Source organism: Sciurus vulgaris (assembly GCF_902686455.1).
Source record: "Sciurus vulgaris genome assembly, chromosome: 4".
Classification (NCBI taxonomy): domain Eukaryota; kingdom Metazoa; phylum Chordata; class Mammalia; order Rodentia; family Sciuridae; genus Sciurus; species Sciurus vulgaris.
The window spans coordinates 37,732,171-37,756,422 of record NC_136464.1 but is presented as its reverse complement, the minus strand read 5'-3'; the positions used below and the strand labels follow the sequence as shown (position 1 = coordinate 37,756,422).

The window sequence follows — 24,252 nt, the reverse complement described above, 5'->3', positions numbered from 1 at the left end:
GAGCTTTCACATCTTAATTCATTTGGCATTACTTCTAAAAATACCACTTAAATAGAGAGAATGAGTACAGGTGACATCTTTGGCTCTTATTGTATTTAAATATTTTTAACTGTTTCAGTTTTTCACAGAAACACTATTCAAAAGAATATAAGCAAAATTTAATCCTAACTTCTATTTTATTCCAGGTGCAAAATATTTTTTATCAGAGGAAATATATTGGTAAAAACACTTATTTCTAGACTAGAAAAAAAAAAAAAAGCTTCAATTCTTTGCACTCCCCAACCCACCCATCCAGTACTGGGGATTGAGACCAGGGGTGCTCTACCACTTAGTTACATCTCCTAGCCCTTTATTATTTCTCTTTTGAGACAGGGTCTCACTAAATTGCCCAGGTTGGCTTCAAATTTGCAATCCCCCTGCCGTGGCTTTCCTGGTGATTGGGATTATAGGCATGCACCACTGATACCATCTGAAAAAAAATCCTTCAATCTTTTAAACAGAAAATGTACCCAGGTGTTTACATCTATAAAAGGAACTTGAAAGTCTCTACATGTGTGTCTTGGCTAACATCCAAAACAATATGTTGGTAGACTGGCACAAAAGTTAATTTTTTTTCAGTGCCAACTTCAACTACTTCATTATCTTTATATTAAGGGGCTAAGTAGGTACTTTCAAAAAGAAGTCAACAATTAGTCTTGGAACAACGGTTAGGCAATAGCACAGTTTAAATAGGTCAGGCTCAGCAATAATATAAGTTAATATCTGTATAGTCTGAGAACTTCCCAAAGCACTTCTCCAACTGTCATTATTTGTGCAATAAACCCAGATTGGTGTTCTGACTACCACAGGACAATGCAATTTAGGGAAAAGGCTAAGGAGCTTCAAAGTCATACCAAGATTGAGAAAAGCCAGGAGTTGATTCAGATTTCCCAATTCTCAGGCCAGAACTCTTTTTTTTCCCTATAGTAATGGTTCTTTGGGAGGTAGGGATAGAGAAGGGCCTAGGGTCTATCTCCTCTAACACTTCAATGGTCATGGCATAAATGCTCCCCCTCATTAATGTTCAAGGGAGCCTCTGTTATCCATGAGAGTGGATCATCAGCAGAAGAGGCAGAAGACACACTGGGAAGTGCTGTGCTGAGCACCACACAACCTCATCATTGTCAACTTGCTAACTGTAGTGAACTTCAGCCATAAAATATGGACACTATAAGCCTTAATTAACTTATTTCAAGATGCTCATTTTTCTTTGGAAGTAAAAACTGAAGCATGAATTCTGTTCTGACATTTACAATAATAATTTTCTAAGGGTCACCATGACATTGAAAATGCCAAATATTTTCACTTTATAATTCAGTGAAGTTGCCTTGGTTCGCATCAACTTGAACAAGGTTTTCCATGAAGACTTCGTAAACGTGAAAAGCAAAACAACCACAAAAATCACAGAAAAAATTCCAACTCATTTTGTTAATGTTCAAAATGATCTACAGACATACTAGAAATTACTGATAACTCCTTTTTGCCTTGCTCTATGCAATGTGTATGTTCCTGAAAAGTTATCTGAAATACTGAAACATAAACTGCAACATGGAGTCTATGATCTCAAAGACTCCTAACCCAGACTTGTAGAAAAAGAAGTCCATGGAAGAAGTGGGTTTGAAGAAACATTAGGCCCTGGGTGGGCAGCCAGCTGAGAGAGGGAGTTCCACAAGCAGGAGCAGATCTGCTCTTACTCATTAGGAATCCTGAGAAAGTCTCCAAACATCTCCTAGATTCTCTCCCTGTTGCAAAATAAAGGGGCTTGAACCAGAACACACCTGAGGTTAAGTCCAGCTTTAGCACATTATTAAGTGTGCTAAAAGGATATTTTTTGATATTCTAAATAGCCAAACCTATTTTTTATTTTATTTTTTTATTACATAAGTGAATGTTCTTAACCAAGTAGAAAAGGACAACTGCAAAGTCCTCTGGTGGACAGATGGATGCCCAAAGGTTGGTAGAATAAAGGCCACCTCTCAATCAGCAGTTCGTTCAATAAATCACTCATTCATTCAAAAATAATCAAAGCTTGTCCACTATGTATCACATTTTGAGGACAAAGTTACTAATCTGAAAAATATAGTCATTATCCTTTATATTCTAAGAGAGTAGATGGACATTAAACAAAGTCTTATTTCATTACAGTGATATTTAATGCCACAAAGGAATAATAGATGGTATTATGATATCTATGGAGGTATAAATTCCAATGGAAGGATTCCTAAATTATCATAATTAAGTTGAGACCTGAAGGAAAAGCAAGTATTAGCCAGGCAGTAGTAATAGGTATAATAACCCTAAGAAGAAAAAGGCCACTGTTGCTGGCTTAAGATAAGGAAAGAAGAAGGGAGAGCTGAGGCACAAGTATGTATTGCATGAAGGGTCATTTAGGGAAATTCAAGGATTTTTACCTTTATCTGAAAAGCAGTAGAACATAATCAAAAGGTTTAAAGGAGAGGAATGACTTGTTTCAAATAAGGATTTTAAAAGATCACTCTGCTTTGAAAAGAATGAGTTGGAGATGGGATAAAACTGATGGGGACACCAACAAGGAAACTACTCTAGATGTCTAGGTAGGAGACGACAAGATATCCAGTATCTCTGACAGCCTTCCAAGGCTGCTGTTAGTCCTTGCTGTTCCATATATCATCCTACTTATTCTACACATATTTGAATGCCTGCTGTGTGCCAAGCACTCCCATTCAGACACAAGTGGCACAGTCAAGATCATGGCAGCTCTGTAAAGAACTACTAGAAGGCCATTCCATCTCTGTTAGTCCTCCTACAGCTAGTCATGTCACAGCAGAAAGTTACTGATATGTTGGAGAATTTATCAATGTGTTCAACAAGGGGACCCTGATCACACTATAACAGGGTTCAGAAGTTTGCCCCAAGAGCCTTGGTTATTCTGTTTCCCTGACTTTGAAGATGACAGCTTAAATAAGTAGGCTTCTCACCCTATAATAAGCTGAGTGAATATAGAGGATAAATGCAACATGTCCCCTCCCCCACTGTTGTTATTGTAAATTGATTATAGCACACTTAAAGACTGTGTGTTAAAATACCTCTATGTTCTAAAACTGATTGTGGTAATGGTGGCACAGTTATGCAAATATGCTAAAAATTTTCAATTGTATACTTCAAATGAATTATAAATTTAATTACCATAAAACAGCTCAAAAAAGCTGTTAGAAACCACCTCTTAAATACCACGATATTATGGGTGAGTGAAATGATAACAGAGATGAACATGCTAAACTCACAGAATTGACTGTTCCTATAAATGTTGCATATTGACATATATCATTTTGTATTCACAGAAAAGTCCCAAAGTCTCTAAGATGTTGAGAAACAATCAAATCTATTAAAGGTCACATTTTCCTTAAAAACTACTCCATCTAAGAGTGTGGCAACAATAATAATAATAAATGAATACAAATTCTCCAAAAGATGTCTCTTTTGAAAAAAAAAAATGGTTAGACACAAAAGAAGTGAAAAAGTATACCAATTTCTTTTGCATGTACCTTCCACTGTTTATACAAGAAAGGTGAAACCTGAGAGCACACACCTCAGATAGCTTAGCACTTCTGTGGTTCCAGAACCTTAAATGAATTGTCTGGCCTGATGGGCAGACACTGCTCACTGCAGGTAATCTCGCCTACTTTTCTCTGGGTAAAGAATGAAATGGATAAGGATTGCAAACGAAGAGTGGCCCTTAAAATGCCAGTGATAGTTAAAGAATTTCAGATTCCACTGAATCTCCATTTATAATGTTGCAGAGATCAACAGAGGCTCCTTTGAGTAGAAAGGTTATAAAGGTTGATGCTATTTAAAACATCCAAGGTCTTGACTTAAAGGCAACTCTAGGGTCACATGTGAAGGAAGGAGAGAATAAATGAGGAATTTTCAATAGCAAAGGAAAGAGTATGTAGGCATAGGCAGTCACAGGTCCTTGACACACGGAGTATTTCAGAATCTTCAATGCAATGTGTATGTTCCTGAAATAAAGGTGTGCTTAATGACAAAAATTCTCTGTTAACCATCATGAGCAGACAATTATCTTTTCTGAGAAAAATGGCATTACCTAAGGAAGTAATAATGTGCTTGTATGTGAAAGAAAGTCTATGGAAAGTTCAAATTTAAGCTTTGATAGAAAGATGAATAAAAATCAAACTATTAAATGAACCTAAAATGCATTTATGAAGGACAGTTGAAAAAGGCTCAAAAATGCCAGGGACAACAAAGTATTGTGTTGACTATATTCAATGAAAACACAACCTGATGGAATAATAGTTTAAGGGAAGGGAGTGTAATGTTTATTTATAAATGAACAATGAAAAAGGAGCCCTATTCAAGATGGAAGCTGGCTTCCACATCTCATAATAAAGAAAAAGGTTTTTATACTGGTCAAGACAAACAAAGCACATGAAGCAAAGCTCATGCCTCTAGGCCCTGAGGCAAGGAAGGAAAGTGTAGGGACTCTGCCACTTTCATCAGGTCTCCCATTCAGAGGACTCCCCTAGGTTCTCTTTTGTCATTCCCAAAATCCACCTACTGTACAGTCACTGGCTCTAGCTTCAGAGGGGACCCAAGAAAGCTTCTTTCATATAAATGAGAACTCAAGGCTCTTCTGCTTAAGTTTTTTGCCTGGGTTTGTGAGTGATAGGTGCAACAGCAGTCTCAATGTAAAGACTCTGCCATATCGGATCACCAAATAAGAAAACTCTCCAAGCAGCACCATTTGTTAATTTAAGGAAAGTTTATCAAACATCTCAGACCAAATCAAGCAATGGGTATGCACTGAGGACCAGGGAAAGAATAAGACAGACACCAGGCCCATTGCTGTGAGCTTAGAGTCTAGTAGGGGGATTACAATTACAAGAGAGAGCTTGGGTTGCTATGGCTACTTGAAAACTAGGAATGGAGCTGAATCATTATTACCTGACTCTCCATTAATTCAAAGAGCATTTAAAAATTCTGAAAATAATTGATTCATTTTAGTTAAAAAACAAATTGCTACCACTAACAGATTTATTTTCATTTTTTAAAAAAGTTTTCTATTTTGAGACAGGGTCTAAGTTGCTGAGGCTGGCCTTCAACTTGAGATCCTTCTGCCTCAGCCTCTGAAGTCATTGGAATTACAGGTGTGCACCACTGGGCTTTACTTACTGCCACTTACTCTAAGGAGTTCATAGAATGTTTATTCTAAGCACAGCCTTTTGTAATTTGATACACGTCTAAACAAAAACATAATTCTTGGGGCTGGGGTTATGGCTCAGCCATAGAGCATGTGTGAGGCACTGGGTTTGATTCTCAGCACCACATATAAGTAAATAAATTAAATAAAGGTCCATCAACAACTAATATATATATATATATTTTTTAAATAATCTTGCTAAATATGAAAAATCTATCACCAACTGAAATTTTCACTTCCTACATTTGTCAGTTATTACAAAATGAGCCAAAGATGACTGTAGAAAGTATAGGTGAAACTTTATAATAGGACATATTTACTACTTTGCTAATTCTAGTCCAGTGCATACCTCAAGAAGATCCTTTACTTAAGAAACAACAACAGCCACTGTACAATTGCACAGGCAGGAATTCAAGCCCTCGTACGAGTCTCCTATTTACTCTTTACATTTAGTAAGACAGGTCCCAGATTAGCTCCTACCACCTTCCATTCCCCCAAGTTTCCAAATAGGGGCAGATGTAGGATTTAAGGGATTTAAACCCTGTTCCTGTCCACCAACCAGAGGAGCATCCCAATTCCACCACACCCACTCTTTAGATCATGAGAGCACACTCAAAGTCTCTAGAGGCCAGACATGCAATATCAATGAGCAAAATGGCAGATAACACACATGTATATTTCATAAGCAGTGAAACTATAGGGAGATGGAGAGGAGATTGAAGGGGACAGCAGCTATTAGGTTTCAATGATTGCTACTACGTATGATGTAATTTTTTTTTTCTAATAGAAGTTCAGGGTTGGGATTATAGCTCAGTGGTAGAATGCTTGCCTCACATGTGTGAGGCACTGGGTTTGATCCTCAGTACCACACAAAAGTAAATAAATGAAGTGGAGATATTGTGTCCATCTAGAACTAAAAAAAATTTTAAAAGGATTAAAAGTTCAGAATCTTATCATATTCCTTAAAATATAAACGTTAATCCAAGCCCTATTTGATTTAAGAACATTATGAAGATCATACAGATCACCAGTTCTCAACCTTTGTTAATCCACTGTTAGCATCATCTTTGAATAGCATTGGTCTTGTGTGCTAATTCTGTAGACTTATTTTCATAAGTGTAGCATCACCCTGGGGATAGGTGAAGCAGAAGGTCCATTAACACCTCAAACACCAAGAGGGCTTTCTTTTCAGCAGCCTAGATGGACTCATGGACCAATGCCATGCAAAGTAGAGCTGCTACTTATGACCACCAGGTGCTTTTCTTCCCAGGGACTCATAGAATCATCTTCATTTCTTTCCCATAGCAACTCCACCCTAAGTGGTTGCTTACCCGTTTGTCAATGTCATTGTGTTGAAGCTGCACAAAGCGTGCACTGATGGCTGCAATATAACTCTGCTGATTGGAGAACGCCACACGGCCAGCACCTTTGGGGTACTTCAGCTCTGGGTCCGTATCAATGCCAGCATAGCAGACACCACCGTACAAACGGTCCATGATCATTGCCAATTCAACTGCAAGAAAATAAACATGGATGTGTATAAATATTTGGAAAGTACTTTCACCCAAGAAAAGAAGGCTCATGCAATGTAATTAAGAAAAGAAAAACCCATGCTAAGCATCATGAAGAATGTCCATATCAGTCTTACAACTTAAGTAGGGAAGCTACTCACAGGATATTTTAAAATAAAATGAAAAGAGTATACACACATACACACAAGAGTTTACATAATCAGAACTTAAAGCTACCGTATAGAAAGAATGCTCTATCAGTAATCCTGTTCTAATTTCTAACAGCTTAGTATCTGGAACAGGCCCCGGGTAGGCAAAGAATTTCATGATACCATAACAAGTTATGAAGAAAAAATTCTATTTACTGATGTCTAAGGCTGAAAGCAATTACTAATGTCACACTGTTATACTAGGAATAAGATACAGAAAGAATCAACTCCTCATTTTAACTAGAGACATTAAATTTAAAGATTTAAAAGTAAGTCTCCATTTTTATTTAGAGTATATTTTATTCTAACTGAGAAATCCCCATACTAACATTTCACATAGAAGTCTAAATAATAATAATAATAATGACAATAGAAGCAATGAACATTTATTGAGACTTAGCTTTAGGAAGCTCTGAATTGCTACACAAGGAGTAAAACATACCAATCCTGTACCTCGCTATAGGTCCAAAGGTCTGATCTGCTCTCCTTGTCACATTTCTTGCCTTTGTATTGGTATATGTACAAAACACTTTTAGAGAAGGCATTTAGAAAATGGATCATTCCAAAGGTATGATATTCAAAAATTATCCCCACCATACAGGTATCATGGAGAGACATATACACTTACCTGCATCCTAAATTGCCTGAAGATAATTGTTTACTTGATACTGGATAGCACCTCCTCCACGTATGACCATTCCTTTCAGGTCATAGTATTAATCCAAAAGACTCAGCCCTACCCTGGGAAGCAACCCAAACACCCATTTTCCTCCAATACTTCCATATGGTGTTTGGAAAGCAGAAGTCAGGGAAGACAGGATGACCTGGGCCAGAGAGCCTGTGCAAAACCCACACAGGAGAGCTCCACAAAAATCAGAATCTGGAGAGAAGAAAAGCACCACAATCTGGTGGGGTTGTGGGGGCGGGGAGAGGTCTGCATCAGATACAAGGGTTATAGGGCAGAACTGTGTAAGAACTGCCCTCCCATTGAAATTTCTACAAATAAAAGGAGAGCCACGTATTACTGGTTCCTCTAATTCAAAGCTGTTGAGGCAGTAGGAAAAACTGTGCCATCATATTAGAAAAGTTGTCATTTTTACTTCTTCGAAATTTCTTTCCATATCAGACTGCTTAATATTGGTGACTACTTTCTAAGTGCTTATTTTTAATAGGAAGAATAACCTATAACCAACAGGTAACTTTCAAGAAAGAAAATAAGCTAGCAATAACTAAGCCTAAGAGGAAGTGCTACTAAAGGTAGAGCAGCAAAAGTCATCCCAATTTTCCTATTATGGTCAGAATTACTGAGTCATATCAGTCAAGGGAGCATTGTGGATTAGAGCCAACTGGACTCCACTGAAGTCTGGGCAGGATCCTGGAATCACATTCATTTGGATGATGCAACAAGAATTGTACCCAAACCCTCAATATCAAAGTTCAATGGTTATCCACACTTCATCCCAACAACCTCTGATGGCTTAAGCTTCTCCCCATATAGCTAGTGTTATTCCCATAACAGAGACCAAGAAACTCAACGTAGGTTTAATTCTCAATTGAAGTCATTAGTGAATTTCCCTTACTGGTTCAAATGAGCACTGAAAATTAAATTCCAAAGACCAGGTTTCTCATGGATTAGAAAAAGGATGGGAACACTCTCCATGCTTCATGAGTACCCAAGAAAAGAATACCAGCAATGGACCAAATGGCATGTGTCTTCCACAATATGAAGGACTCAAGAAGGCATGTGATCAATAAAGAATGTACACCTATTGTAAGCTTGAACCTCCAGTTAAGGAGGAGAGTTCCTGTAGCCACAGGTTCTTCTAAACCATAGTGGTTTCCAAAAGAATCTTTGGGATCCTCTGATGCCAGAGAAGGCATCTTCCACAAACATTCCATTATCTGTGAATCTACCTGCTAGAAAATCATCTTCATGTGCCAAAGATTACATCATGACTGATGTTGCTGGCAGGTAAGTACTTTTGATAGGAAGCAGAAATGCTCATGCATGTATGCTTTTATGAAAACTGATTATAAATAAATCATTTCCATTTATGAGTTTGTATATAGTCATTTTCTTGGCCAGCAAAGTCTGAAGACATTTGAGCCTACAATGTCTCACTTGAGTGAAGATAATTTGTTGACATACTAGTGACTAAAGAAGAGTTTTATGGAAGAGATGATGCAAATTTCCCATTTCTCTACCTTAATCTGTATTTTAATTATAGAAAGTCTAATATTCTGATCACTCTTGAAGAAAAGTAGATAACAAACAACTGCTGTTTGTATTTGGTCTTTTATTTGACTAGTAAGTCAGCACTTCCTGCAGGCAGACTTCATTCGAGGTTCAAACACCAGAGGAATGCCATTACTGAGAAAACAATTTTTCAATTAGTGACACCTTTTTTTCAATATTTCTAATGCTATAAAAACAGCATTTTAAAAAGAGCTAATTTAATCCACCCACTACTGTATGTAACTAATGAAAACAAAGAGTAAACCTACAAATGTTCAATCTGACTTTTCTTCTTAATAGAAGGTACAAATTTACCAACAAATGTTAGAATGTACAGCTATTTTTAGAAGCTAGGTTTTAAAGCCTTCTTTAGAGTAAGTACTATTAGTCAATATAGGAAAGTCTCCTGCCTCTGATGGGAAGACAAGAGAGATGAGGAGACTAGTTGGAGGGTAGCGTAAAAAAAGGAAGGAAAAAGCTCAAAAGGTCTAGCAAGAGTCAACTAAAATCTTCACAGGTTCATCTCTATCTGTGAGCTCAACCCTGCTCATGAAATCTGAGTCCTGGATAAAGGATGTGTCTTCTTCTTCTTCCTTTTAATACTGGGAATTGAACCCAGGGTCTTAGGCAAGCACTTTACCACCAAGCTACATTCCCAGTCCAAACATGTGATAATGGGAATAGAGTAAAGCCACTAAGTCTATGACAGGGAATCCTCCTTCATTCTAAACTAACTTCTGTAGAAGGAAAAGAAAGAGTAGCACCCAGGAGCATGTCATTAACATTTAACCCCAGGAAGATGAAAGTACCAGATCATACTGAGCATGCAGATGAAGAGTTCTGGAGTTCACAAAGAGGTGACAACGAGCAGGGTCCATGTGGAAGTCAGGACTCTCCGAACCACTTTTTATTTTTTCCTTCCCATCTAGTCAGTGTTATCAGGGTCTGCCTGATCACCACAGGGGTGGGAAATTAACAGGTGTGGCAGTCACATCCAAGGACATACTTTATTTTGGACAAAATGCTCCGTACTCGTTAAGTCAACTCAAGTCATCTCATGACCAACTTTCATCATGGAGACACGACTATGGGTCTAATCCACGCAGTAGCTCTTGTGATGTGCTTCCTTGTGCCACAAACTGAAGAGGGAAACAAGAATACTGCAGCTGTGTAGAGCATACCATATCCCCACAAGATCTTCTGGGTTGTGGTGACTCTGCCTCTGAAGTTGCATCTGAACTCTAATTATAGTTTCTTGAACTTGCTTCTGAACCTTCAGAAATATGGGAAAGGATCTCATTCACCAGAGAGGAAATCATAATTCCTCCACTCTGCTCTACCCCAGGGTCATGTTCTTATCATTTAATTACATTTCAAACCCAGTCCTAAGGCAATGTCTAAGTCTGAGACACTGAGAGCCAAATGGAGTGGCAGAGGACCAAGGATTCCCCAGGGAAATATCAACACATTCTAAACTAAATCTAAAAGTCACATTTCTTTATTTTGGAAATAAGGACAACACACATGGGAAAGAGGCACAGGGTAGCTACTTTTGAAACAAAGGAAGATTGAATTTGACCAGTGGAACTTTCTAAATTTCCCACAGTTCCTGGGTTGGTTCACAAGGCAGTTCACATGCATAAAAAAAAAAATGTGCTTATATGCTTCCATTCTACATCAGATGTTGGTAAGTTAATAGTTTTAAACAGATGGTATGAACAACCAAGTCAAAGAAAGAGTGTTTAACTATATTGAATGTAATTGATATCAAGGTGACTGTTACTGAAACAACATCCCACATCTTAGCTTGATAAAGCATCTTCTTTTTGTACAAAGAGCCCCTAACTTGAAGTGTGGAGATCTAAGAATGACTCTCATCATTTTCACTTATTGTGGTCTTAGACCAATCACTCCATCTGAACTCTGCTTCCTCATCTCTCAAATGCAAAGTCTACCACTTACAAATCTCATAGGGTCATCAAGAAGATTAAACATAAAGCAGAGCTCTAAGCACACTGCCTAGTAGACTGATACTCAAATGTTTAGTTTTGTTCAGAGGCTGTTTTCCCCTCTATTCATAAATCTTTGCTTAATATCAAGCTGCCCTGGTTTCTACACTACACACAGCAATCACCCCAGTCTTACTTTGGCTTTATGCTAATATTTCTCTATCTGTCATTGATACAGCAAAGTCTGACAGCAAATGTGGGTAAGGGAAGAGCAAAAACACATACTAACATTAGAAAAGTTCTTAGCCCTACAGGCAAATGCAGCTAATTGAACTAGTATGTTAAATCTGGAGTTTATTTGGGACATTTCATACCAAACTTTGGACTAGGCAAAAAAGTTTCTGCTATTGAGAAACTTGATATAGGATGATTTCAGCTTGCTACTACTTCACAGAACAAACAAACAAACAAACAAAGTATGGTTGCAATACTCCTCTTTGCTAAATCACAAATTGGGATACTTCCCAATTCATGTGAATTACCATAATGTTTGTACAGAATGTCTGAAATCAATGATCTTAGAAAAATTCAGGCTACACGTTCTCCACATATATAACATATATCACTGAATATTTATCTCAGAAGGTTTTACCTCCCAGAGCTGGGTACAGAGATTGTGTAGTATGCATGAGACCCTGGATTCCATTCCCAGCTCCACAAAACAAACGAACAAACCCCAAACAAACAAACCATCCCAAAGAAAAGCCATCCTTATAATAGAGTAAGGGAGGGGAAGGTAGAGAAGGAAATTTCAGAATCCATCAAAAAATATTAGTAGGCAGAAAAATAAAGAAAACAATTATCAGAACAATGTCAGAAAAGACAAGAGACCCAAGGATGACCAAGCAAATGGTAGGTTCCAGGTGTTCAGATAAGCCATCTTTCAAGATTGATTTGCTCTTCAGGGCCTGGTCCAAAAAAAAAAAATGTTGAAGGAAGTCATGAAGTGAAAGCACAGCTCATATGCTTCTGATTAGAAAGAAAAAGGGCTTTTTCAAGCCTGCTCAAGGTCTGGAGTGGATGGATAATAAAGCTTGGTCACTGAGGTGGTCCTCAAATCAGATGCTTAAGCCAAGAAGCTGGGATCAGAGAAACACTCATGTTAATAAACTGGGGGAGTGAGTGGGGACCAGATATTTGATTCTCCCCTTTTTCCTGGTGGTCTTCTCATAACACCCCAGTTGAGGTGTGCCTTTAAAGAGGTCCTAATGCCATGAGAATATGCAACAGGGCTATTTCTCATGGACATTCAGGAAGACACACTGCTCATATTACTTGAATGGAGTGGCAATGTGCACTACTTCCAGGTGGTACCAGGTAGCTACCATTTTCCTGTACCAACTCTCCAAAGAACTTGCAAACTTTAACCACAGGGTGGCATGGTGGACCTACGTACAGTATTTCCTAGCAGGGAGATGAGGAGAGGTGGGGCAAACATACAGAGAAATCAAGATCTAAGAAACACCAACCTTCAGGCAAACCATCCTTGGCTTGCTATAGTCACTGATGGATGAGATGATAAGAACATACATTATTTGACCTAGAGAAACTCATAGGTGATAAGGAAATTCATCTAGATTTAGATTTTCCATTGATAATTTCCCATTTTCTGGTTAATTTTTCTAGGCCTGTGCTTCCCTCTCCACTTAATTTTAAAAAGGAGGGCTTGTGAAAGGACCAGAAGACACAACCTAAACTGTGTCAGGACAACAGTGCTTAAAAGAGGTTGCCTTGTTCCTGTATTTCTCTTTATATGTTTCTGTTTAGAGGCATAAAGGTTGTATTTAGAATAACTATTAGTGATAAAGGTCCCTGGACTTATAGTGGAGAAATTTCAAAGATTAAAAACAAAACAAAACAAAACAAAAAACAAAGCAAAACCAAAAAAAAAAAAAAAAAAAATTCACATAATCCAAAGGAGTAACTCTTGAGTAATAACATTTTAGTCACTCTGACTTAGTAAAGGACAATTTTGGGACCAGGATGAAGTGAAAATTCATCAGACCATCTAAAATCTCATCTGTTGGGTTTATTTAGTGCCTAAAATAGTTTTAAGACTTCAGAATTCTATTATTACAATACCTCTTGGAGTTAATAAAAAGTGTACTGAAGTACTTCAAACCAAATTTGAGAATCATCATGTCAAAGAATATAAATCAGCCTCCCATTAATTCTAAATTAGCATTCTATCAATGCATATCTTGTTTATTCTGTTCTGAAATCTTTTGACTTGGTGAGTATGACAACCTATTTAACCTGATTGTGGGATGCTCATTCAGTACAGTATGACAGGCAACTTGACTGGTGTCAGAGGATGTTTAATAAATGTTTATTGTTCAAGTGAACTACAATGTACTCGATTTAAGACTGTATAGCAAAGTCAAAATGAATTTCTTTAAAAATGGTTTTGTATTCCAAGAGTCCATAAAACTCAGTGTGTTCCAAAGAAACATAATTCTGTGCACAAGAATAAAAGCTGCAGATATTAACTCTTTTGTTTAGATCACATAGCCTCTAATCTGGAAATTCTGGGAGAGAAAGTAAAATCTAAGACACTAAAATAGATGATCTAGCCACCAGAAACTCACTAAATTTATAGGCTGTGTTTGCAAAGGGAGAACATTTCCACTAGATTGATTTTAGATTATACCCAAATAACTACAAAAACAAATTAATTTTATGACAAGAAAATCTTAGCTTAAGAAAAAAGAGAACCTCAAGATTTAGACTTTTAAGGTATACTTTAACTGTAGACAAAAATCACAAATCCCCTATCTGACTAGGTAGCTAAATATTTTTTAATTCTTGTCTAATCCTAGAACTTGCAGCATCTTGCAGACACTGAGTATTAAAGAATACAATTTTGTATCTTGGGGTTCCCTACTTGTGGTGTCAGTGAAATAATAGAGCAAATGTGAAAAATGAATCTTGATAGGATTTATGGAGGAAAAATGATACAGAGGCCCTTACCTACCCTTCCAAATCATTCAAACAGTAAAAATAAAGGATGAGCAATACAAAAGGGAATTTAGTTTATAAACTGGAGTTTCTGTGACTTAAACATAGATGTCAGAGTTAAATTCAGTTGTTAATCATTTCTAAATATAATATCCATTAGAAAAAGTCGTAAATATTCCACACCACCACCATCTGTAATTTTTTTCTTTTTTAAAAAAGCATGTTTAAGTTAGAAACTAAGGGTTGCAGGTTAGAAACTAAGGGCTCAGTGGTAGAGCATCTGCCTGGCACATGTGAGGCACTGGGTTCAATCCTTAGCACCACATAAAAAACAAATAAATAAAAAATCAAAGTATTGTGTCTATCTACAACTAAAAAAAAAATTAAAAAAAAAAAAAAAAAAAAAAAAAAAACTAAGGGTTTCAGTTCCCATGTGAGCTGGTCCTTCCTAGATGTTGTTCTGTTATAGAAAGAAAAGATGGGCCATCTTTGCTGCTTTGCTTTCTTTCTTTTGGCACAGTTTTCCATTAGAATGAAAGTAAGACTCAACAATTATCTGACTTTCTGAAATAGTGTAAAATTATAAACTCTATAGTCATAATTAGTATTTTTAAAGTCCTTCAAAATGGAATTATAAATATATCTATATAATTCTAAAGTTATCTTTCAGGTGTGAACTGGAGTTGGAATTTGAATAATAATGTTGGAAATGTTCAGAATCTTTCAGAATTAATAATTCATAAAAGTCACGGAACCAATGGCTATAGGTTATCTTTTATATTTCTGTTTTTACAACTTAATTTTAATGATTTGCTTTTTGTTTTATTTAGGTAGAACTAAGTCTATTTACTTACAAATAACACATAGATAATGTGTTTTTGCAACTGCAGAGGCAATGATAGCCTTATATTTTTGGCTTTTTAAAAAATTCATTTATTCTAAGTGCTCTAAAAACTTAGTTCTTAGAAATAAATTTATTATATCCCACTGGCAATAATACTGGTCAGCAGGAGGAGGATGCACAGCTATTTAGATTTGTCTTTGGATTTAAATATTAAAGTCATCAGCTCAGTATCACTTCAAACTCTAGGCAATTATGATTCTGCTCAATCTCAGCAGCACAATTGGAAACAAACTTTTAAAAAATAGGGAGGCTTTTATAAAGTCAAAACAAAAATGTCCAAGTCCATAATTCATTTCTTAAAGTCCACGAGAAAAAAATAGGAACCTATCTCACTTGGGAAGAGCTGTTTGATTCCCAGGAACACTATTTTTCATCAGTGGTCTGGCTCATCACTGAGAGGGCACACAGCCTCACTGAACAGATTTCTGATGTGGTAACTTCTGTCATACATAGCATAAGAATTCACACTGCCAATTATATACATATATGTGCATATATGTATATATATATTTTAAATGTAGTTAAATAGGAAAGCACTAAATAGAGTTCATCTTTTCAACATAATGGTTTAATGAAATTCACTCTTACACCATAAGAAAATAAAGAATTTGGGGAGAAAATAATTGTGAAAAAGTCAGCTCAGTGAAAATCAACACAGCAGCCTTCTCTTGGAGATTGTGTAGAGCTGACTGGAAACCTAGAACATTGTTATGATGAAATACATTGGGGATTTTGTTGTTGGTTTTGTTGTTGTGGTGTTACTATTTCCACTCACCAGCTCGAAGGGGTCGTGGAACTCCCCCAACAAAGATAGTTTTTCTGGGGTCCAAAGGCTGAGAACCATCCATTACAAAGTCACTGTCACTTAGGTTCCATGGTCGAATTTGCACCTGAAAAAAAGTCGTTTACTTGGTCCTTACTTCATTTCCATCAACCCCAAATGAGAATAAGATGACTAAAGACAAACCCATAGATCTGTTTATTTTACAACATACACGACCCAAACAAAATCTAGTTAATTAGATAAGGTAATCAAGAAGTTAAGGTAAAGTCAAGAAGTGACTTTAAGTAGAACTCTTGTGGAAGCTATTCAACATTCCAGACACATACCAGAAACCTTCAGAAACCACCGATGATTTTTTTGTTTTTAAAGGCAGCCTTTTGGCAGGTTTTGGGTTTTGAACCAGATTCATTTTAACATATCATAGTCTGTTTACAACCTGTCACAGTACACCAGTTAGCTTTTTAAGAGCCCATTTAAAAGAAGGGAATAGGAGCATTAGGAATATTTTCTAAGTATTATCTATATGTCTGGCTTTTTGATTCTTATCAACCCCCCAAATTTAATGTACTTATCTTTAAGCAACATGATTTAACATAGATTACCACTCATCAGGTTGGCAAAGAATTCAGAGATATCAAATATGAAGCATGTAGAACAACATCTAATTTTGATTGATTTATTTGACTATGCTTAAATAAGATATACACATTTCTGACTTTTTTTGTGTGCTGGGGATTGAACCCAGAGCCTTGCATATCCAAGGCAAGAGTTCTACCACTGAGATACACTCCCAGCTATTTTTATTTTGAGACAGGGTCTCATTAAGTTGCCTAGGTTGGCCCTGAATTTGTGAACCAGCCTAGCTGGGGGGGACAGGTGTGTACCACTGTGCTCAGCTTGCCAATTACGCTTTCAAAATGCCTTCAACTCACTTAAAACTGGCATTTCTCTTTAGAAACAGTCTATACATTCCTTAAGATTGCTAGTCAATTCACCTCCACCCAATACTTTGCCTCTAATGATATTTTTGCCCTCACCAGTCAGAAGCTACAAAACCTTCATTTCTTCGTTAGACTGATAAACCTGGAACTGTCTGCAATTTTGTTAACATTCAAATATTTGTTCTACCCTTTAATGCATGAAAGAAAAAAAAATCCAGCTCTTTCCTTGTAAAATTTGGTATTAGGCTAAATCATCATTCCCTTGATGTTTACTACAAATGCAGATTCACCAGCATTATAAAGCACCATTTTTAAATGTCTTCATAATGACCCATTACTGTTTTAATTAAAAACATGATAATTTCCTGATACTACAAAAACAACAATTCCAATATCACCAATTAAAGAAAAAAAATGTTACCTTTTTCTACAAAGAATCCTCTCTTCTCCTAGTTTTATTCTTAAAGCAGTTAAGCAACTTCGGGACCCAGTTAGGTGATTCCAATTACCTTATGCTAACTGAGATTGGTCATGGATCACTGTTTTTTTTTTTTTTTTTTTTTTGAGACAAGGTCTTGATATGTTGCCCAGGCTAATCTTGAACTTGTGGACTCAAGTGATCCTCCTGCCCCAGCCTCCCAAGTAGGTGGGACTGTAAGAACACACTACTGTACTCAGCAGGTCATAGAGCACTGTTTGAAAAATGAAAACAATTGCTATGTGGTATTCATAGTGATCTGGTTTCATTAATCAAAAATATAGAAACCATACTCTTCTCTAACAGCTGTAGGTTACTGCTGTTCAAAGCAATCCTGAAGATGATCTCACACCTTTCTGCTGAGAGCTCCATTGTTGCCTATTCTCTCCCCACTACTCCCTCCACCCTCACTTCATCACATCACACACACACCCTTTCCTTTACCATATTCTTGGTATTACAGATTAGGTGAAAAATAGCAGGAGGGCTCAGGACACAGTGCTTATTAACCCTTGTCACAAAACTTGTATTTCTCCACTGCTACTGGAAAACTTGCTCAAAAGCTGGCACTTCTACAGAACTAGAGAAATGTCAACAGGCCAATATCAGCACTCTCTATGCATGCACTAAGCAAAAGTGCACTAAGCACTGTGGTACTGCAGGAAAAATTAAGAAGTTCCACTCTTACTGGTTTCTCTCTGAAATAGAAACTTTCTTTCATAAGGCATATTTTTCCATCTTCTTAGGTTTAGTCTCAGACCTCAGGGCCACATACAAATGTCTCATCTGGACTTACTCGGTGGATATACTTTCTGATCCTGATTTTTATTTTTTATTTTTGCTGGTACTAGGGATTGAACCCAAGGCCTCACCCAGGCTAGACAAGAGCTCTACCACTGACTTACATTTCTAGCATGGTGCTGATTTTTATGTCTATTTCTGTATTATAATATCATACTTCATAAGCTAACACAAATATTCTGTGAAAAGGGATAAGTATAAATAAAAAAGCTGCTTTTCAGTTACCTTTTACCTTCAATAATCATTTTTGAGAATGAATGAAATTAGAACTTTGTCCTAATTCAATATGAATTTTCCCCAGTTGCACAACTTTTACATATATGGGGATAGCTCTGTATGTATGTGTGTGAAATGACTCACCAGTATGTTTACTCTAGACAGTAAAAGCCTCGGCATCTTGAGGACAAGTATAGTGATATCATGCAGAAATAGTGAAAAGTTCCCTAAATGAAGCTAATACAATCCCAACAATACTTCTTGAGCAACCCAACCACATTTGTTTAGATGACTCTAGGAAGAGGTGCTGCTGTATCGTTTGGGAGGCACAAACTCTTTGGTCATGCCATGTCCTTACAACACAAGCTCAAATGCCTGTAGGACTGGACAGGTAGCATAAATGCACCATGACACCAGGACAGCTGTTAGCAGGTAGACAGTGATACCATGGAGGAAGAAGGCACTTCTCAGTTCCAGCAAGCAGTTACCCTTTGTGAGCATGTTGACCTTTTTCTTAAGACTGGCTAGAAAATCAGATTTTTATGTGAAATGTCAAGATTCTAAAATGTTGGGAACTAATTCAAATGTTAAAATTACTGTACAAGTGAAGCAAAGTGCCAGATCTACCCTGTGGGTCCTGGGCTATGATCTTTGGCTTGAAAGGTTTAGTTACCTCGCAGCTTACAATAGAATGTTCTCTTCCACAAGCATTCATAAGAGAAAATAAAAAACTAGTTTTTTTTAGTTTCTTTTTAAGTATGTATTCCTAAGGAAGCTCTCCTGAGAACCATGACACCTACTTTTGGCTGAATTCTGTATCTTCTCAATTTTTATCTTTTAAATCAGAAATTTGTTCTGTATATGTGCTTATCTCCAAAGGTAAACTCTTTTTAGGAATAAAGGCAAAAATCAAACACAAATTTGTTGGTACAAATATGTAAATTTATATCACACACAGACTTTAACATGTAAAGTCTGTGCCTTCAAAAAATGTAAAAGAATGTAACATGAATAAAATCAACAGTTGTTGTTGGAAGCACTAATTTTCCTTTTCAAAGTTTCCCAAAGTGCATTCTATGGAACACAGGTCCTTAGGGTTGGTATGCCAGACAAGTAGTATTTGGGAAAAGCTACAGAATATTTTCTCCTTGGGAGTTTCACTGCATCCATGACATATTTAAAAGACTCAGGAATTCTACAGGCAAGAAATTTGTTCACTGTTGTTTAACCCTACATTTCCAAAATTATTTCCATGGAAACTTTCTTTTTTTCCATAACACCTACTAATATCCATACTTTGTATAATATACTGTCCTATTCTATCTTATCCTTAGGGCATTTCAAAATATGACACATTAAGGTAATGACTAACTTAACAAAATGTTGCAGAAGTTTCATTCCAGCCTAGATCTTTTCCTTGCTTATTTCCTTCTACTGTTCTGCAAGAGTTCTTTTATAGAAACTAACATTAAACCATTAAGAATAAATTTAATATTAGTAAGTTTAAATTTTAGTTGTTCAAGGAATTAAAGTTTTCTGACTGAACTGCATTAAAATGTTTTCAAACCAGTTTCATTATTTTGTCATCAATAAAGACTAAAATATTTAATTATGGATCTATATGAAAACTTAAGTTTCGTCATACTTAAAACTAAAGGTCATTAATAGGAATAAGATTAGGCCAGGTGCTAGGAAAAAATATTAAGAAATGCAATGTGGGTCACTTCTTTAAAAAGAAAGATACATAAAACATTTGCTTAAAAAGATTTCAATGAAAATTTACAAGGGCCTCCAAGTTAAAATATAAAAATATATTTTTGCTGGGTGTAGTGGTGAACCCCTATAATTCCAGTGACTCAGGAGGCTGCAGCAGGAAGACATCAAGTTTGAGATCAGCCTCAGCAACTGAGAGAGACCCTCAGCAACTTAGTGAGACCCTGTCTCAAAATAAAAAAATAAAAAGGACTGGGATTGTAGCTCAGAGGTAAAGTGCCCCTGGATTCAATCTCCAGTACCAAAAAAAAAAAAAAAAAAAAAAAAAAAAACCAAAAAAGTCATTTGTATCTTTAATTATAAGAGAAAACAAGGATTAATAACAGTTTTGTTTTGTTTTTGTAGTGCTGGGGATTGAACCCAGGCCTTGTTCATGATAGCTTATGAAAAGCAAATACTCTACCACTTAGCTCCACCCCGCCCTAAGTCCTTTTATTCTATTTTTAGAGAGGCTCTTGCTAACTTGCCCAGGCTGACCTGGAACTTTCAATCCTCTGAAGTAGCTGGGATTACAGGTGTGTACCACCATGCCCACTTTTAAGAGCACTTTTTAATCAAACCTCAGGATTTCAAGTTTCTGAACATGACCTAGCCTCCCTGTGGCTCTAGAATTCTCTCAGTTTATTTTCACAATCCCACAGTGCTGGGGACTTGAACCCAGGCCTCCAGCGTGGGAGTCAGGCACTCTATGTGATGAGCTATATGGCCAGAACTAGAATTCTCTCAGTTTAGATCAGATTAGTATTCAGATATTCATTCGCCAATAAATAATGTCTTGAGCTTATTTTGAACATCTCACCCTGTATTTCATCCCTGTCCAGTCACCTCCTTAGGTTACAAACATGCATTGCATGAACCTCCTACTGCGTAGTGGCTTCATTTTCATCTGTTCATCTCAAGGCAGGTCTAAAAAGCAACCAAACCATTCAAAGTCAACAGTACAGTTTGGTGGTCAGGTTAGAGAACTACCTGAGCCAAGACTCCCTCTCCTGCCATTTATCCATTAGCTCTTTCCCATAAAGTACATGACTCAGCTCAGAGACCACCAGCAACTTATCCCTCCTCCCCCATTGACTTATTTCCCTTTTCCCCTTTTTAATACCCTTCAAACTCCTACTCAGGGTCTTTAGGAAAAAGTCTCCAATTTTCTCTCCCTAATCCTACAATCCTTTCATTCTGCATGAAGCGGAAAAACAATACTGCAGAACCATCAGGACTGAGGATTGCTCTCTCCAACAAGCAGGAACATCCCTACTCATCCTGATAGCCAGGATGAGTCAGCTAAACTCATGTCCACTGATATACAGCTGTACCATTTAGTTGTGGTGGTAATGAACCCACCCCTGCTGTCAGCAATTCTATTTTAAGCATCACAGAACTCACAGAATGACTAGAGTGCCCCAGCAGTATCAGAAATAAACTAGTTTGTGGTTTACAACTCATCTTTATCTCTTCCATGGTATAAAGAGTTGTTTTATTATTAACCATAAAAACTAAGAGCCACAGCAGCAAATTTGTGGTTTGGATTCTTCAAAGCATAATCATATTTGGTATCTACTTTCAACTTGCTTTTTACTTCAAAACACCCAATAAACAGATTAGCCAATTTCTAGGAGTTTTGATGCCATCTATCATTCTCAAGTTCTGTTCTCTAACCAAAAGAGAGAAAAAGGAGATGCCCTTTCAGTATCTTCTAGGGAAGTACAGAGAAAGAAACCTGATAGCTGATCAGTTTTTGGTCTTGATAAGCATTCTGTATCCTAGGCAGTTCTTGATCTCAAGGCAAAAAGCTGTTAACTCCCACACTCAGAATATTCCTCAGATACCAGTAGGAGAACTTCATCAAAAGAACCAGGCAGCCAAAAGTAACTGCGAAATTGTCTCATGTTCTCCCAGGATACTCCAGGTCCATTACAAGGTTAAGGAAATAGTCCAGGTACAAAAACAAAACCCCTGCTACCTGCATCAAGCTGCAGAGCCTTCCTGATGGAAAGATATACAGACCCTCTGGGACCTTCAGCTGCTGATGAACAATTCAAGCATAGCACTCTCTGTACTGTTTCATAAGGGCACTTAGTACAGAAATAGAACATGTATGCCAGGTGCTTTGGCACATGCCTATAATCCTAGCAGCTTGGGAGGTTAATGCAGGAGGATCCCAAGTTGAAGGCCAGCCTCAGCAATTTAGCAGACTATCTCAAAATAAAATTTAAAAAATTAAAAGGGTGGGGGATATATAGCTCAGTGGTAAAGAGCCCTTGGGTTCAATCTCCAGTTATTCCCACCAAAACATTATGTATATCCTTGCACTGTGCTTGATTTAACAAAACTATTATCAATTAAATGCTATTTCCAGAAGACTCAAGCAATGTTTTCTCTGTAAAGCCTCCTTCTGTCTCAGAAAATTCTGACCACTCTCTCCACTGACCACTCCCCCACTACAACTACTCACTATGATACTTCAGTCAGAGTACCTGTGGCTCCTCTTAAGAGTCCCCTAAGGCTGAGACCACATACCTGCATGGGTCCCAGTTGCCCAGTACAGTGCCCAACCCCTAGTAGAAGCTGTTCACAGGTTTGGTGAATGAACACAGATTTGCCTGAGGCATAGTGGTACCACAGGAAGATGTCCAGCAGCTGCCCTTCTATAGCTCCCAGATTACTCTACTCATTCCACTGACAAATACCTTCCAGAAGCATGGGAATACAGTGTGTTTGGTCATCAGTGGGTACCCTAGGGTTTAGACTTAATCAGTGAAAATTTCTGATGCCATCACATATCAGAATTACTTAGCATCATTAGCTTTTGCATCAGTTATAAAGCCTAGGTATGATCCTAAAATGAAGAAGAAATCACTAGCACTTTTGAGTACTTGTATGGGCACCATTGTGTGAGGCATTTTTATACAGTTATACTTGAACCTCAACCCAACTCTTCACTGCAAAAATTATCCACACTTGAGAGATAAGGGATCTAAGAAGTGGAAGAGGGAAGTTCTATGGGGACTGAAATCCAGCTTTATCAGACCCAAAGCCCATACAACCTCTTTCCATTATAATCATGCTATTTACCTGCAAGGTTCCCATCCTGCAGGCTACTGGCTGCCAGTCACAGCGTCCCCATGGTCTCAAAATGCAATTTTATTAGTAAGTGAGTAACTACTCTTTTCTTTCCAAACTTATTCTACCTTCACCACATTAACAGTTGCTCGAGGGCATAGCTCAGTGGTACAGTTCCTGACTAGCACACCCAGGCCCTGGGTTCAATACCCAGCACTGGCCAAAACTAGAAAATAAATGGCCAACATATTCTTTTTAGATCTACTAACAAAACCAGCAGTTATAAAAGCTCCAGAAAAATAATTTAGCAGTGAATACTAACACTATAGTCAGCTATTTTAACTTCCAGGTTCATGACCTCAGGCAGTCTTGTACTCCAGCCAGACAATTTTGTCCCATGTCTACATAAATGTGTATTTTCAGCTCCATGGTACTAGGACAAGGATGTTGTTACTGGCATGTTGATTACCAAAACTCCTGAAAGGAATGTACACATAAAAGTTCAGGTTACCTAAATTTTTCCTGAAAAGAAGCCTATTTTCTGAATGAACTTCATGGCATAACTAATTCTAAAGAAATCTGTACAAATATCATCCCCAAAGCAGGTACACAGAATGCTGAATTAAACAATATTACATGAATTTATATACTGTAAGACTTCTCAGAACCTTAATATTATTGTTTCCCAAATGAATATAAAATCCACCAACTGCTCAATAAGTAACAATAAATATTGTTATGAGTAGACCTTTCATCCATGATCCTTTTGAGATACTCGTCTTTGATGAAACAAATGTCCTTCAGAATATACCCTGGTAAACACTAAATGATCCTTTAAGGGCCAGCATTGGCTATGTTGCCCACCAGCTTCCATTCAGTATACTGGAACTGCAACATCTTTTTGACCTCCCTGGAAAAGGAATATAGTTTCCGAAGACTCAAACTCTAAGAAACTCTGGACCCATTTGTAAATTCAGAGACTAAGAGCAAAAAATAGGATTCATTATGAATCAGAGGAATTTCCCTCATTTTAGAGCAGAAATTCCTATGATGGAGGGTGCCCAAACAGTGAATTCAGACTAAGAATTCAAGGAACAAACAAAGAAAGAAGGTACAAAATGGTGAAGATTTCACAT

The 24,252-nt window shown here is 37.2% G+C and overlaps 1 protein-coding gene across 9 annotated transcripts in view; it reads right to left on the bottom strand.

Annotated features, from left to right (window-relative positions):
* The window catches only part of CPEB3 (cytoplasmic polyadenylation element binding protein 3), a 172,564-nt gene that overhangs the window by 15,372 nt on the left and 132,940 nt on the right, over window positions 1-24,252 (bottom strand). For all 9 annotated transcript variants that reach the window (XM_079137567.1, XM_079137568.1, XM_079137566.1 and 6 more), the window contains 2 exons: window positions 15,839-15,953; window positions 6,568-6,749 (listed from right to left, as the gene is read on the bottom strand). In XM_079137567.1, coding sequence (XP_078993693.1) covers window positions 6,568-6,749; window positions 15,839-15,953 — 297 coding nt within the window. The remainder of the gene's footprint in view (window positions 1-6,567; window positions 6,750-15,838; window positions 15,954-24,252) is intronic.